This window comes from Camelus bactrianus, chromosome 11 (genome assembly GCF_048773025.1).
Source record: "Camelus bactrianus isolate YW-2024 breed Bactrian camel chromosome 11, ASM4877302v1, whole genome shotgun sequence".
Taxonomy (NCBI): domain Eukaryota; kingdom Metazoa; phylum Chordata; class Mammalia; order Artiodactyla; family Camelidae; genus Camelus; species Camelus bactrianus.
Window position 1 is genome coordinate 84,002,513 of NC_133549.1, and position 13,107 is coordinate 84,015,619.

At 45.4% G+C, this 13,107-nt stretch overlaps 1 protein-coding gene across 1 annotated transcript in view; it reads left to right on the top strand.

Moving 5' to 3' along the window:
- The window catches only part of LOC105064476 (zinc finger protein 37A), a 55,099-nt gene extending 54,177 nt beyond the window's left edge, over positions 1 to 922 (top strand). Inside the window, exon 5 of the mRNA XM_074374440.1 lies at positions 711 to 922. Within this exon, the coding sequence (XP_074230541.1) occupies positions 711 to 757 (47 nt within the window). The 3' untranslated portion in view covers positions 758 to 922. The remainder of the gene's footprint in view (positions 1 to 710) is intronic.
- The last annotated feature ends 12,185 nt before the right edge of the window (positions 923 to 13,107 follow it).

Consider the following 13,107-nt stretch of genomic DNA (forward strand, 5'->3'; position numbering starts at 1 on the left):
AAGTGCTTCTCAGGGGGTTACAAGCAAGCTGAGTTACTCCAGCTGACTAACAATCCTTTTGTTCCTGGTGACCTCACCTCTGTTTCTACTGGGATTGGGCCTGGATAAAACCTGACAGCCAGCCTCAGTCGTGGGGAGAAGCACTTAAAGACAGGAACATAAAGGAAGTAGCAAATGAGATTGTCAAGTCTGTCTGGTGATGACAGCCACCATCTGTCCGGGTGTCCCTGGGTCACTGTATGTCCAGCCGGAGAAGTTCAGCCTGCCAGACTGTGTGACCAGAGAAGTGGACAGTCTCCCTGACCCCAGCACTGTGGTACTGAGTGTGGACAGTGGAGACACACTGTCTTTGATCCTAGTTCAAGCCCTACTGCCTGCATGGCCTTGAGTTGTGAACTGTGACACCCTAGACAGGGCTTCAGCCACACTCATTGGGTTTGCTTTGGAAATTAGAAACCCTGTGACCTCAGGATGCTCTTGCCCATCACTCCTGTGTGGGGGCAGTTTTCTGATGGTCACACAGTGTGAGTGCTGGATTACACACACACATACACATACACACAAAGACAGACACATAGAGACCCATGCTCAATGACATTGAATAAGGATGATGGGGTGGGATTAGAAGAGGAACACAGAGGAGGAAGAAAGAAAAAGAAAAAGGGGTAGGAGACATCACCCACACATGACAACACTCCTCCACTTTTCAGGTCTTATTCTGCATATGCCTGAGGACATCCCTAGAAGAACCTGCTAGAATCATTCCCACTGTGCAGGTGGGGAGACAGACGGACCTGGACAGACACCAGGACTTCCCCAGGATGGAGAACAGGTAAGTATGAGGGGTGGAGTCTGGAAGCCAGGGCGTCTCCTCAAAGCTGCATGCAGACCCTCCCCGGCAGCTCTAGAGACGGCGGGGCTGCTATAACTGTGCAAGATGCGGGTTCACGTGGAGAAGGGCGTGAGCAGGCAAGCGGCCCAGAGGGCAGTGTGTGGAGGTGTTGTCTGAGGAGGGGGTTCCAGGAAGTGGACCCCAGGAAGTGACATCACATCCTTCACAGACCCCAACCGAAATGGAACCTGGTTACCAGGCACCCACATTCTAGTGACGGCTCCAGAGCCAGCGCACTTGGCTGGAGACAGTTGAAGACACAGGATGTTCTCCTCTTGTTTCCCGGTCTCCCGGGGCTTCTCCGCCAGGAAACCCTGGACTGCGAGGTTCTTCGGTGGCTGTAGGCATCTGTGGAACCCTCCACCCAGACGCCTGTGGCCTATTTTGCGCAGGTCACCTAAGGTAACGCAGGGTGGCCTGGAGAAGGCCAGTGTGGGACCGGCCTCCATTGGGGGCCCTCCCTGGGCAGGCCCGCTTTCCCTCATCTCCATGTCGCTGAAGGTGGACTTGAGAGGAGGTGTCCCCTCTGGGCAGGAATGGCTTGTTGAACACTTGGTAACCTGGTGGTCCTGTCATGGCCGCACCCAAGGACAGGGCTGATAAGGGGGAAAGAGGACTCCTGAGGGGCATCTTCTCTGTGTCAATGGGAATACAAGGCTCCCACTTTGTCAGCTTTTTTGTCCCTGGAGGATGTCTGTACAGACAGTGGTGGATGTGTGTCACGACTGGAGATTTCATATGGGTCGGAGAACCAGACAGGGCTCTGAGGCTCCTGCCTGGCCTCTGGGCACTGTATTTACAGGACTCCACACAGAAGACGGGACAGGAACTGGTCCATGGAGAACCCCGCTCCACCTCCCTGCAGGAGGCGCAGGTGCCCCACGACAGCAGCAGAGCCCAGGACGCGCTGAGGGTGAGTGCGAGCGAGGAGACTCCACACCCAGGAAGCCCCAGGCCCCACTGCTGCCCCGCTTCTCCCCTGGGCTGCCTCTTAAGGGAGTTGCTGGCAAAGGATCTGATGCCCCGTCTCCCCCATCTGCCGTCACAACCCAGGCCCTGCCTTGGCCAGACGCAAAGTCAGTGCCCACATATGAGTCCAAATCTCAGAAAGAGACTTGGACAGAACTTCAGTTCATCTTAAGTCAAGGGTGTTTCCGCATTTTTCTACAGACTGTCCTGTTTCTTCGGCATCCCCACGTGTCCACATTAACCTGAAGATCCTGAGCCCTCTCACCCCAGGCTCAGCCGCTGTGTTCTCATCCCTAGAATGGGGTGTGTGACAGCAGTCACGGGGATGAAGTGGTGCATGCAGGGAGGGGCCGGCACTGCGGTGCTGACACAGGGATCTGAGACACTGACGCATTTCATCATCGCCCTTCGCCCCTTGTACTGGTGATGCCGAGAACCTTGGATCTGCTCAGGGCTCCCCTGTTCCACCTCAGGCACAAGAGCTTGAGGCTTGAGGGTTCGGTCTAATCTCCAGCCCCAAGTGCCTGGGGGTCCCCGGTGCTGCCTCTGACTCACGTCTCTCCTCTTTCCACCCCAGGGGGGAGCTGGACCATCAGGGAGCAGGGATGAAGCCTACGGGGCTTGGAGCCTCCAGCGACACATTTCTGGGCAATTATCGAACTTTTGCCACCACCCAGCACGTGCTGGACCATCTGTTCCAAAGGTGAGCACTCTGTCTTCACGGGACATTGGTGACTCGGCCACCTACTAGCAGTGACATGAGGAATTGTTCCTCTACCTCCCTAAGCCTCAGTTTGCCCCCTTCTGCACACTGGGGTCAAGAGACGATCAGGCCCTAGGAGGGTAGGAACAGAGGGAGACCTTCATGGAAGGTGCTTTCTGGGGACCTGGCTAACAGAAAGGGCAGCTTGGCAAGGCTGTGGTTGTGCTAATTTGTCATTGTCCTCCTGCACATGAAGAAGCCTCTGCCTCCTATGTCACTGGGACTTTGGCCTTGGGTGGAACTGTTTTCCCATTTCAAGGGGGATCTGTGACGCCATTAGCTGTCCCTGTCCTGGGAGAGTGAGAGCAGGGATCCCTGGGAGGGACAAGTGGGGTCCCAGGCCCACTCAGATGTGCGCTGTGGGGCCAGGTGGGCTCACTCACTCATTCCTCCAATGTATAGGAAGGGCCCCCAGGGACAGGGGCTTTTCTAGGAACAACCATCATTTAATGCATCGAGCAGACATCAGCCCTGCCCTCCAGGGCTTCCACTCTCTCGGGTGTCACACCGTCACACTAGACAGCACATCCAGCTAGTGTGCTCGGGACAGTCCATGTGACGCCTTCCTGCTCTCCTCTAGATACGGATGCATCCTCCCTTTTACTGAGGAGGACGGGGGACCCCTGCACCAGCTGAAACAGTGAGTCTCTTGATTGAAGGGGGAGGGACTCCTTCCCCAGTGTGTGTAGCTCTGGGCTATCTGGTTGGGCAGAGGTGGGCAGAATCTTGGATCCCACATATCCAGTGAGTCTGGTTTGAGAGCAGAAGTCCTAGGGCTTCCCCTGGCAAAGAGGAGACGAGACCCAGAGAGCTGTGGATGGGACTGTGGCGCTGTGAGGGGCATCTGGGAGGTCAGAGGACAGAGTCAAAACTGAAGAAAACCCACAACCATCCCCTATCTATCCCATCCCTGCCCACATGCACTTTGGGAGGCACAGAACACAAGGGGTGGAGAGCATCCTGCCCACCATCTAGTGGAGCCTCAATGGTGGGGACTCAGCTGGTGCTCAGGGGACCCAGTGAGCCTCAGGGGACAGCTGAGCCCATCCTGATGATGCTGAGTGGCAGGGGCAGAAGGAGACCCAGGCAGGGTCTCTGGAGGATTCTGCAGCCAGCAGGTGCAGGAGCTAAAGTCTGTGGAGTGAGGAGGCCCGTGGGCAGCCTGGGCAGCCGACACAACCTGCCTGTTCCTTCCTGGGTCAGACACTCATGGACCAGCCCCCGTGTTCCTTAGTGGGCAGTGCCCAGAGCAGACAGCCTGCATGTCCTCACAGATGTGCCATCCAGTGGGGAGGGGCAGGGAGAGGGACACAGCAGTGTGACAAGTGTCCCTGAAGAGGTGGAGAGGTGGTCACGCCATTGAGCCAGGGCTGTCCCTTCAGAAGGCTGGTAGCAGCCCCTCCTCTGTGTCCAAGCCCGCCTCTGCCCACACTGCCAGCTGAGATGGGACATGGAGCAGAGCCGGCCTCTGGATGGGCAGGAGCCAAAGGCAAAAAGGCCCAGGTCCCCGCAGGGCTACCCTGGGAGCCCAACGTGGTAGGAAAGGCCAAGCCTCTGACCCTGGTGTCCCCCTGACTACCCCCAGGGCCATGTCCTCCATCCTGGGCACCTGGCTGTTCCAGTACCCAGACGATTTCCACCAGCCTCCAGAATTCCCATGCCTTAAGACCATTGTCGCTTACGTAGAGCTCAGCAAGCCTGGTTCTGACCTGGAGCAGCAGGCCCACCTCCTCCTGGCACAGCTGGAGCAACTGGAGCTCCCAGAGGCAGACAGTGATGGTGAGCAGGATGCAGGGTGGGGGATCTGGTGGGTGGCGGGGGGGGGAAGGCACTGGACCCCACAGAGCAGAGTCTGGGAAGACTCCCTGGGGGTGGAGTCAGGGAGTGAGAGTTGATTGAGTAGCAGTGAGGGCTCCCCTGGCTTTGGGAGACACGTGGGAAAGCAGTCCTATTGATGAGAGTTTCCCTTCTTGGAGCTACAGCACCTGCTCCAGAACCCGCTGGGGAAGCCCCTCTGGATGGAGAGCCAGCTCCAGCTCTCCTGCCTGCGACAGCGCCAGAGCCAGAGCTGAGGGACGCGCTGTAAGTATCAGTCAGGCTCTGCTGCCTCCCGTCACCTTCAGGCCCGGGACGCCCACTGTTCTTGAGGTGTCTGTGATTTACAATTCCGGATTATTCTTAGAGGTGATAACATATTCCTTGCGGCCTGTTGTGTCTGTGTTTTATTATTAATATAAACATCAAAGTGCCCTACATGTCTCTGTTTGGATAGACTCACTCCTCTGCACCAGACACACAGGGCGGGGATGTGGACAAGTGACCCCAGCACGTTCCCACTCTCTCCCTGCAGGTCCTGTGAGGCAGCAGCCTCCTCTCTCTTGTCTGCTGTGGACCCAGGGCCCAGCTCAGGGCCTCCATCAACACTCCCTGAGACCCCACCCTTGGTAAGTGTTCGGTCATGTCATGATCAAGACAAGGACTTAGAAGGCAACCCCAAATTTTGATCTTAGAGGATTGGTTTTTGTCCAGCAGTAAGACTGATGTTGTGTTTGTGTGAATGTTGCCTGTTTGTCCGACATCCATGGAGCCAGCAGCTCACATGCCATTCCCCATACGGCCACCAGAGGGAGGGGTGTCACTGCTTCTGAGAAACACTGTTCCATTCCAAAGTGCTCCTTCCCAATTTAGCCCTCCTCAGGACATGTTTTAGAAAGTGAGGATTTCTTTAAGCTATAGAGGTTTGGTTTTCTTCTTCAATCTCATTTCAGGTCTAAGCTCAATTCACAAACAGAAGTTGAGCCACTGAGTGGAAGTTGTCCCTTGGGATACACAGACATGTGTCATTCTGTGTCCAGCCCCTATCTGTGTCCACCTCTGTCCCTTCCTCTCTCCCTCCAACCGTCTGCGTTTGTAAATATCTATTTAAATAAAAGACTTTGACAATCAGTGCAATGTAGTAGAGATATTTTAATTCATGTTGCCTTGTGTGCGTGTGATGTAGATTTGGGTAGAAAGAGGTCTGCTCACAGGACAGTGGGGTTGTCCCTGAATCCCTAGGAGACAATTGAAGTGCGGCAGTAGTTCTCAGTGGGAGTCACTCACCGGGGAAGATCTCTCAGCACAGCCAAGGTGGGTCCTCATCGACTTCTATCCCCAGAGCACTGAGTCTGCTTTGGCCTGGGGGGCTTTGCTAAAATCCTGTGTATCCTAAAGTGTCAGAAGAAAGAACAGTGATGATAAGAACTGTGGGAGAGGGACAGGTTTTGATTTTAATTACCTGCTCCTCTACCTACAACGGCTTTCCCTGGATTGTATTGTAACGAACGCTCAGCCACCTGGGAGCAGAGTCTATGCATGGTTTTGAGTATATTACAAGTCTCCAGCCCAGCACTTGGCCAAGAAGATGGACGTGTATTGCTGAATGAATACAGTTGAGAGGGAAGATAGGACAGGTTAGGGAATTTATTTGAAATGGGGCCTCTCCTGGAGCTTTCCTGACATGAGGTCATCATACATAGGCACCTTCCTCACCTGCCAGGCCCTTTAATCCTGAAGACCTTCCCACAGAGCCCCTCAGCCAGGCCCCCATGATCCCAGGCATCTCCCACGTCACATCTCACCATCTGCTCTCACTTCTGTTACCATTTTGGCCCCCTTGACTCTCCTACTGTGTGGCTCTGCACTCTCGGTCTCAGGGGACACCTCTGACTCCCTCAGGGATCCAAAGTCAGAATATTAGATCCTACAGACCTGTAGTTTCACTATGGGACTGAATTTAGGAATCAGTCACCACGTGGAGAAATACCGCTCTGCATGACTGTCATAATGGGGGGGTTTCCTTGAACAATCTATGTTAAATTCGATGGCATAAAGGAAGCATGTTTTTCTTGCAGTGAGCATCCCTACTAAATGGAGCCATTTCTCTGATGAGGCTCTAAAAGACCTGACGCACAGCACGAGGAACAGTTTGAAGTGATATTGTGCTATAACGCAGTATATAATGCTGTGATACTTCTAAAAATTGTTATTATCCAGTTGGGCTAGAGTTATTGAAAAAAAACATTGTGTTTATATGACCCTTTAAATTTCTCATGTTTCCATGAAATTCAGAAGATGGTGGTGAATTCATCCATTTCTTTCTCGGCATTCATTGGGATGATCCTGTTTTTTCTCCTCACACTGTTAATGGAATGGAGTATATACTCATGCATTTTTCTAGGGTGAAGCCACCCTGCATTCCAGGAATCTTTCCCACTTGTTCATGGTGCACAATTCTTCTTACGCAGATGGATATGAGTGACTAGTATATAGGTATTTTTCTGCCCTTTCTACCTCAGCTCAGGCTTCCTGAGCCCTGGTAGGGTGGCCGGTGATGGCCAGGACACAACACCGAACCACAGAGGTTTTTGCCTTCTCATTACTCATGATAATCGTTCTTACTAACCCCTGATGCTTGATTTACACAGTCATGACTGTCAGACAGACCGGCACTCACCCATTTCCCCCCTCGTGTCTCACTCTCCACTCATTCCTTCTGGGATTCATTCACTTCTTCCTTCAATCCACCCGTCCTCACTCTCAGTGACAGCCTGACAGCGGCAAAGATGGAGAAAGCAGAGTGTACTTAAAATAAGTGATGTGCCTACTTCCTGTTTCCAAAAATCATAGTCAACAGCAAGATAATGACGCTGCAAAAAAAAAAAAAAAAAAAAAAAAAAAACTGGCATTAGCCTTAACAGTTCAAACAACATGATGATTATGTATTAACTCATTAAAAAGAATTAAGTAAATCAGTCCCTCAACAGTGTACAATAAAAGAGCAGGTTCACGGACACTTCTTTTTCAGTCATTTGCGCTAAATGCTTATACCAAAGGCTTCAGCCTTGTACCTCAACATTTTGCTTTTTTGGTTTGTTTGTTTTTTTTTTCTGAGAACCTCACCCAGCACCTCTGATACCTGTGACCAAAAGATACTTTATGATGCCGGTGGCCCAGAGATATTTTATGAATATTTTTGATGATACTGATAATCCACTATCAAGCATCTTGAGGAAAAAACAAATTATTAGATAAAAGTGTCATTTGAAATTCAGTTCTCACTGACAGCTAGTAAATACCAACTTGTGGATCATATAGGGATGCGCTGCCCTGCAGAGTAGGGAGCATATCAAGTTATATCAAGTAACCTCAGCCCGTTACTTTATCACCTGTAACGTCCTAATCACCTCACTTTTGTCCTTTCAAGTGCCTCTCTCATTCCCATCACTCCACATCTTATCTGCAATATAAGGAGAGAAATAGTGTGTACTCTATACAGTCTTGAAAAGGCTAAAAGAGACAATGTACGTAAATCATTTAGTACCACAAACATATAGACATTGGTAGAATAAATAATAGTGGTACAGTGGGTACGTCACCTAACCTTGGATTCTATGAACGGCCTCCTAGCTGATCTTCCTATACCCAGAATCTGCAATCATGTTCTACTTCTCATTCCTTAAATGTCTAAATTAAAATGTGTTTCAGAATATCAGTTTGATGCATGATTTTCCCCCCATAACCAGACCAGTAAGTAGAAGATTCTTTGAGCTAATAATGGGGTATTTGTACCTTTAAGTCACTCCATGCCGCATTCAGTTAAATCAAATTGTTATATATTTCTCCTCTCCCTATGACCGCTACTCATTCATCCTAGAATCTATCCTCTAACCACACAGAATTATCTAATTGCATTTTTATGTTTGGATCAAATTTAATTAAAGCTACTTTTTAGAAATCACATCTGATCAAAATTTTCTAGCAATTTCCTTTTACCCAAAGAGTAAGTTTCAAGTTTCCCTACCTACCACTGAGAAACCTTTGTGACTCAACCTCAGCTTATGTATTTTGCTGTGTCTCCTATTTTAATATTTGTAGTATAAACCCTGGGTTAGTCAGCGCAGTCTTCTTTCCACTCTTCTGTTGCACTTCATTTATTCACACACTTCTCCACTTCTGCTTCTCCTTCAGTTGGCCCAGCCCTTCTCTTCCTCTCTGTATCCTGAAGGTGTGAGGGTCCCTCAGATGTCATTTCTCCATGAAAAAGCTCCTTAGTTTCTATTGCTATTTTCCTTTCTAATCTTCTGTAGAAAACTTTCCCCACTGGCCAACTTTATCCAATTCCAATCTTTTGATGTTCTCTGCTAGCTTTAAGACTCATGCTTTTCTTCTCCTTCTATTATATCTATATGTCTAATTGCATACTGTCTGATATGTTTCTAACTTCTGTAATGACTAAAGTTAGAAGATAGCTTATGTAGAGTATTTTTGGGGGGTGTTACACTTGGATTTGTTTTCATTTAACAATTTCATATTTGTGAGCCTAGTTGCCCAAATAACACAATAAGCTTTAAATATATAATACTTCTGTCTTATATTCCCTTTGTAGTTCAGTGTTACCTAAAGATCTTATAAAGTATGTGCTCAAGTGTGATTTTATTGAAATGACCAGATAGTCAGTAATGACCTACTGCATTGCACACTTGGTTCTATACTGGTTATCGTAAAGAATACAAAGATAAGGCACGGAACTTTTCCGCAAGGAACATGGTGTTGGGAATAAATTGTTTTCCCAAAGATGTTATCCTCTTATCAGAAAACCTGATAAAATTGTACTCCAGTGTGTTTAAAGAGAGAAGAGTTTGTTTAGTTCATTTTTACCACATGTATGTCTCTATCTAGTTATGAAGTCAAATCAAAGATAATCATGAAAGAAAATTTTATTCTTCTATAAGGTCACAGTGTCACTGTCCTACTAGACCTTGGCCCCTCATAGAATCCTTTTTCTTTGTTAGAAATATTTTTTTTTCTTAATTCTAACCTTCTGTACAATACTTAGAACTGATTTATCTTGCAAAAGCCCATGTAAGTCAGCAGGCTTATCTTGAATATTTAGGCCAATATATTTATTTCAAACTCGCAGCTAACAGTAATTTCTGCAAACCATCTGGAAAGACAGTTTATCAGATTACATACTCTCTCCTCCCAACTTGTCCCAGATAACAAGCAATCTGCTGAACGAAGATTATCCCTGTACTTCCCAGAGGAGCCATATTGGACACAAACTCCTAAATGAGTTGATAAAGCAAAGTTTGGCTTGGCAATTTCACCAAAGATTAACATTACATGTGTAACTAGTGAAACAGAGGACTGTTTAGGCTATTGTTTCTGTTTATTTGTTAGTCTTTTAACTTGCTGCTTTCACAGGAAGTCAAATGTATAAGTCATAGGTTTTACAGTCTGTTTTCCTTAAGTCAGTGTTTTGGTGCTGTGTTATTGGAGAGCACCAGTGGTTGCAATGTGAAATGCCTCTGAGAATGTAGTATTTAGACACGCTCACTGAGTCATGACGTCTGTCTATAGAGGTTATTTTTCTGAACGTGATCAGAAAGGAGCATGTTGCAGAGGTATTTTTAAGCTACAGATGGCATCCAAATGTTAGAAAAACTAGAAAATGCACTTACATAGGATGGTTTTGTTTGGAGGAAGGTTTCCTTCAGTGAATACAGAATCAGCTATTTCTGGTACAGAATTTTTGAAAGAATTATACCAGAAATTAAACAACTGGAAAAATAATTCATCTTTCAGTAGACTGGACTAAATTACTTTGTCCAATTTAAGAGAATTAAGCCTCAAGGACTGCACTTTAAAAACACATTTTGAAAAGTGGCTAGAGATGGTTTCAATGACTCTCCAAGCTGGACTTGCCTCCTGCTGGATAATTACCTGATCCCTGCTTAACAGTTTCCACTAAAACTTGAGATGGTTTGGATCTGCTTTGCATCTTATGCACAATAACAACTGTGATACATTACCATCGTGGCCCGTGATTAGATTCATGTCTGTCCCAGAATACATTCTGTGCTACTGTAGATTACTCAAGAATAGAGATGCTGGAAAGAATAAATACAGTAGTATCATCTTTTATTACTTTCCCTAGAAGGTAAAGTAGAACTGGTGTATGTGTACTTATTTCCTCTGGAGGCTTTTATTTACAATTTTATTTAGAAGAGTAAAGTTGTGGTCAGGTTTTGTACTCTGGTCATAGAAATTCAGTTTACTCCAAATTTCAAGAGAGTAGTCTTCCTGAATCAGCAAGTTTGTTTTGTGTAGCAGGGATAATTTTTGTAATCAAAAAATGCAGTATCTATGAAGCAAAATAGAGCTCAGTGCAACAAAATGAGATATGCCTGTGATAGAAACAAAGAAAAGTCTAACATTGCACTGATTAAGATCCTGCATAAAATTCATTAAGTCAAAGGAAATAGCAGTTAACTTTTCAATATTTGAACAAATTCAAGTAGCATTTCTTTAATATTGATTTCAAGATGCTGATAGAATTATGTTTAGATAAATTTATAATTTATACCTATCCATGGAACAGCAATAAGTGCCTTGGGGATGAATTAACTATCATATATGTTATAGCTGAATAGTGACTATTTCCTGGAAGACACAATGAAGAAAAACTAACATTCACAAATTGTGTTTCTTTTGCATTAATAAACCTGGCATCATTTGCTTAATTAAAAATATCTTTGCCTTTGGTAAGTGAAAAGATGTTAGCATTTACATAGTAATATATGAATTTCATAAAGACATTATTTGTACAGGTTCTGTTTGTGCCTAAAATGGATACTAGTCCTTTTATCAGAATCAGCAAAGAAGATGGTATCCTCCTCTATTCTAAGAACACGGCCTTATTATTTATATTCTAGGATTGTTCTTTAAATTTTTCTTAAAATGTTAGTCAATTGCTAAGGGTGGGGTAGGGAGAACTAAATACTTATTAAAACAAAAATGCATTTCTAATTTGGAGCAGACTTCAAGCAGGCAGATGGATAGCACTAAATTCATTTTACAATTTAACTTACGTAGTTTTGGGGGACTACATTTTGTTTCTAACATATCACAGTGGAAACAAAGTTGAAGATAGGTATAAAAGATAATTTAACTATATTTTATAACACAAGTGAATATTTGCTTGATAATTATATCTGTAAAAAATGATACTAGTTTAGGTATCACTTCCAGTTCTGTAGTATAGAATTTCAGGGACTCAACTGTCAGCTTTTTCAAACACTTAAACAGCTACGAATGTGATTATGCAAAATTCACCGTGTACTTTGAGACCCCTACTACTCAAATTGTACTCCGCAGTTCATTACTGTTGGTGCCACATAAAGCTTGTTAGAAATGCATAAGTGCAGGCTCCACCTTAGAACTGCTGGATCAGGATCTGAATTTTAACACGATCCCCAGGTGATTCGTGTGTGTGTGTGTGTGTGTGTGTGTGTGTGTGTGTGTGTGTGTGTGTGTGTGTGTGTGTGTGTTGTGTTAAAGTTTGTACAGGGCTGCTCTAGACCACTTGAACTGCCTTCTAGTCAACAAAAAAGAACACTAAAGTCATCACCTACTTAATGACTGTATTTCTGTGAGCCCTGGAACCACACATTCAAGCTCAGCTAGGCCAGTGGAGGTGTGTTGATCCTGTATGACTGTGGTTGACTCACAGACCTTGCTGCACTACAGATGCTCGTCCTTTGGCAGTTTTAGACATTGCCAGTGTCTCTGATTTGCCTGTCTATTCGTGGAACTCTTCATTGACCAGACATCCTTACTTTCTATGTAGTCACATTTAAAATGTTTTCTTATGATGCAGGTTTTGAAGTTTTAAAAAGTCCCTTACTGCCCTTAGATCATAGAGATATTCTTTAATTTTTTCTGTTACAAATATAGCTTTATCTTTTACTTTCAGTATTTAGTCCATCTGTAGTATGCGTTACTTGTTGTGTTAGGTAGAAATACAGTTTTATTTTTCTCACACAGTGAATTAGTTTCCAAACTTTATTTTCTAAAAACTGTTTTCTTTTTTCAATTAATTTGTGGTGCCAATTTTACTGTAAATTAGGAGTCTTCTCTGAGTTCTCTATTTTGTACCATTGATCCATTGTTGTGTTTCTCTGGCAACATCACAATAGTATATATTTTTTTCGCTCTGATCTATGTCTTTGTGGTATGTATGGCTAAATATTTGGGAGGGCAAGTCTCAACATTTAATCCTCTTTTAAAAGCTGACAGCTATCCATCATCCCTTATTGTGCCACACACACACACACACACACACACACACACACACACTCCATAGAGAGTATGTTTACTGATTTTCTCAAATATTCATATGCAACCTGTATTAGGGTTTCATTGACTTTACAAATTAATCTAGGGGAAACCTGATATAAATATCTCTATTCAGATAATCCTTTTTGTCTTTATTTTCCAATTTAAAGTTTTATTCATGGAAGCCATTTAGACTCTTGGCTAAGAAAATTCCTCATAATTCTGTGCCTATTGTAAAATAAACAATTTTAAAAGTTACTTTTCTAATTTGTTATTGCTGATAGAGAGAAAAAAATACTATTGGTTTTCATAAGCTGACTTAGTT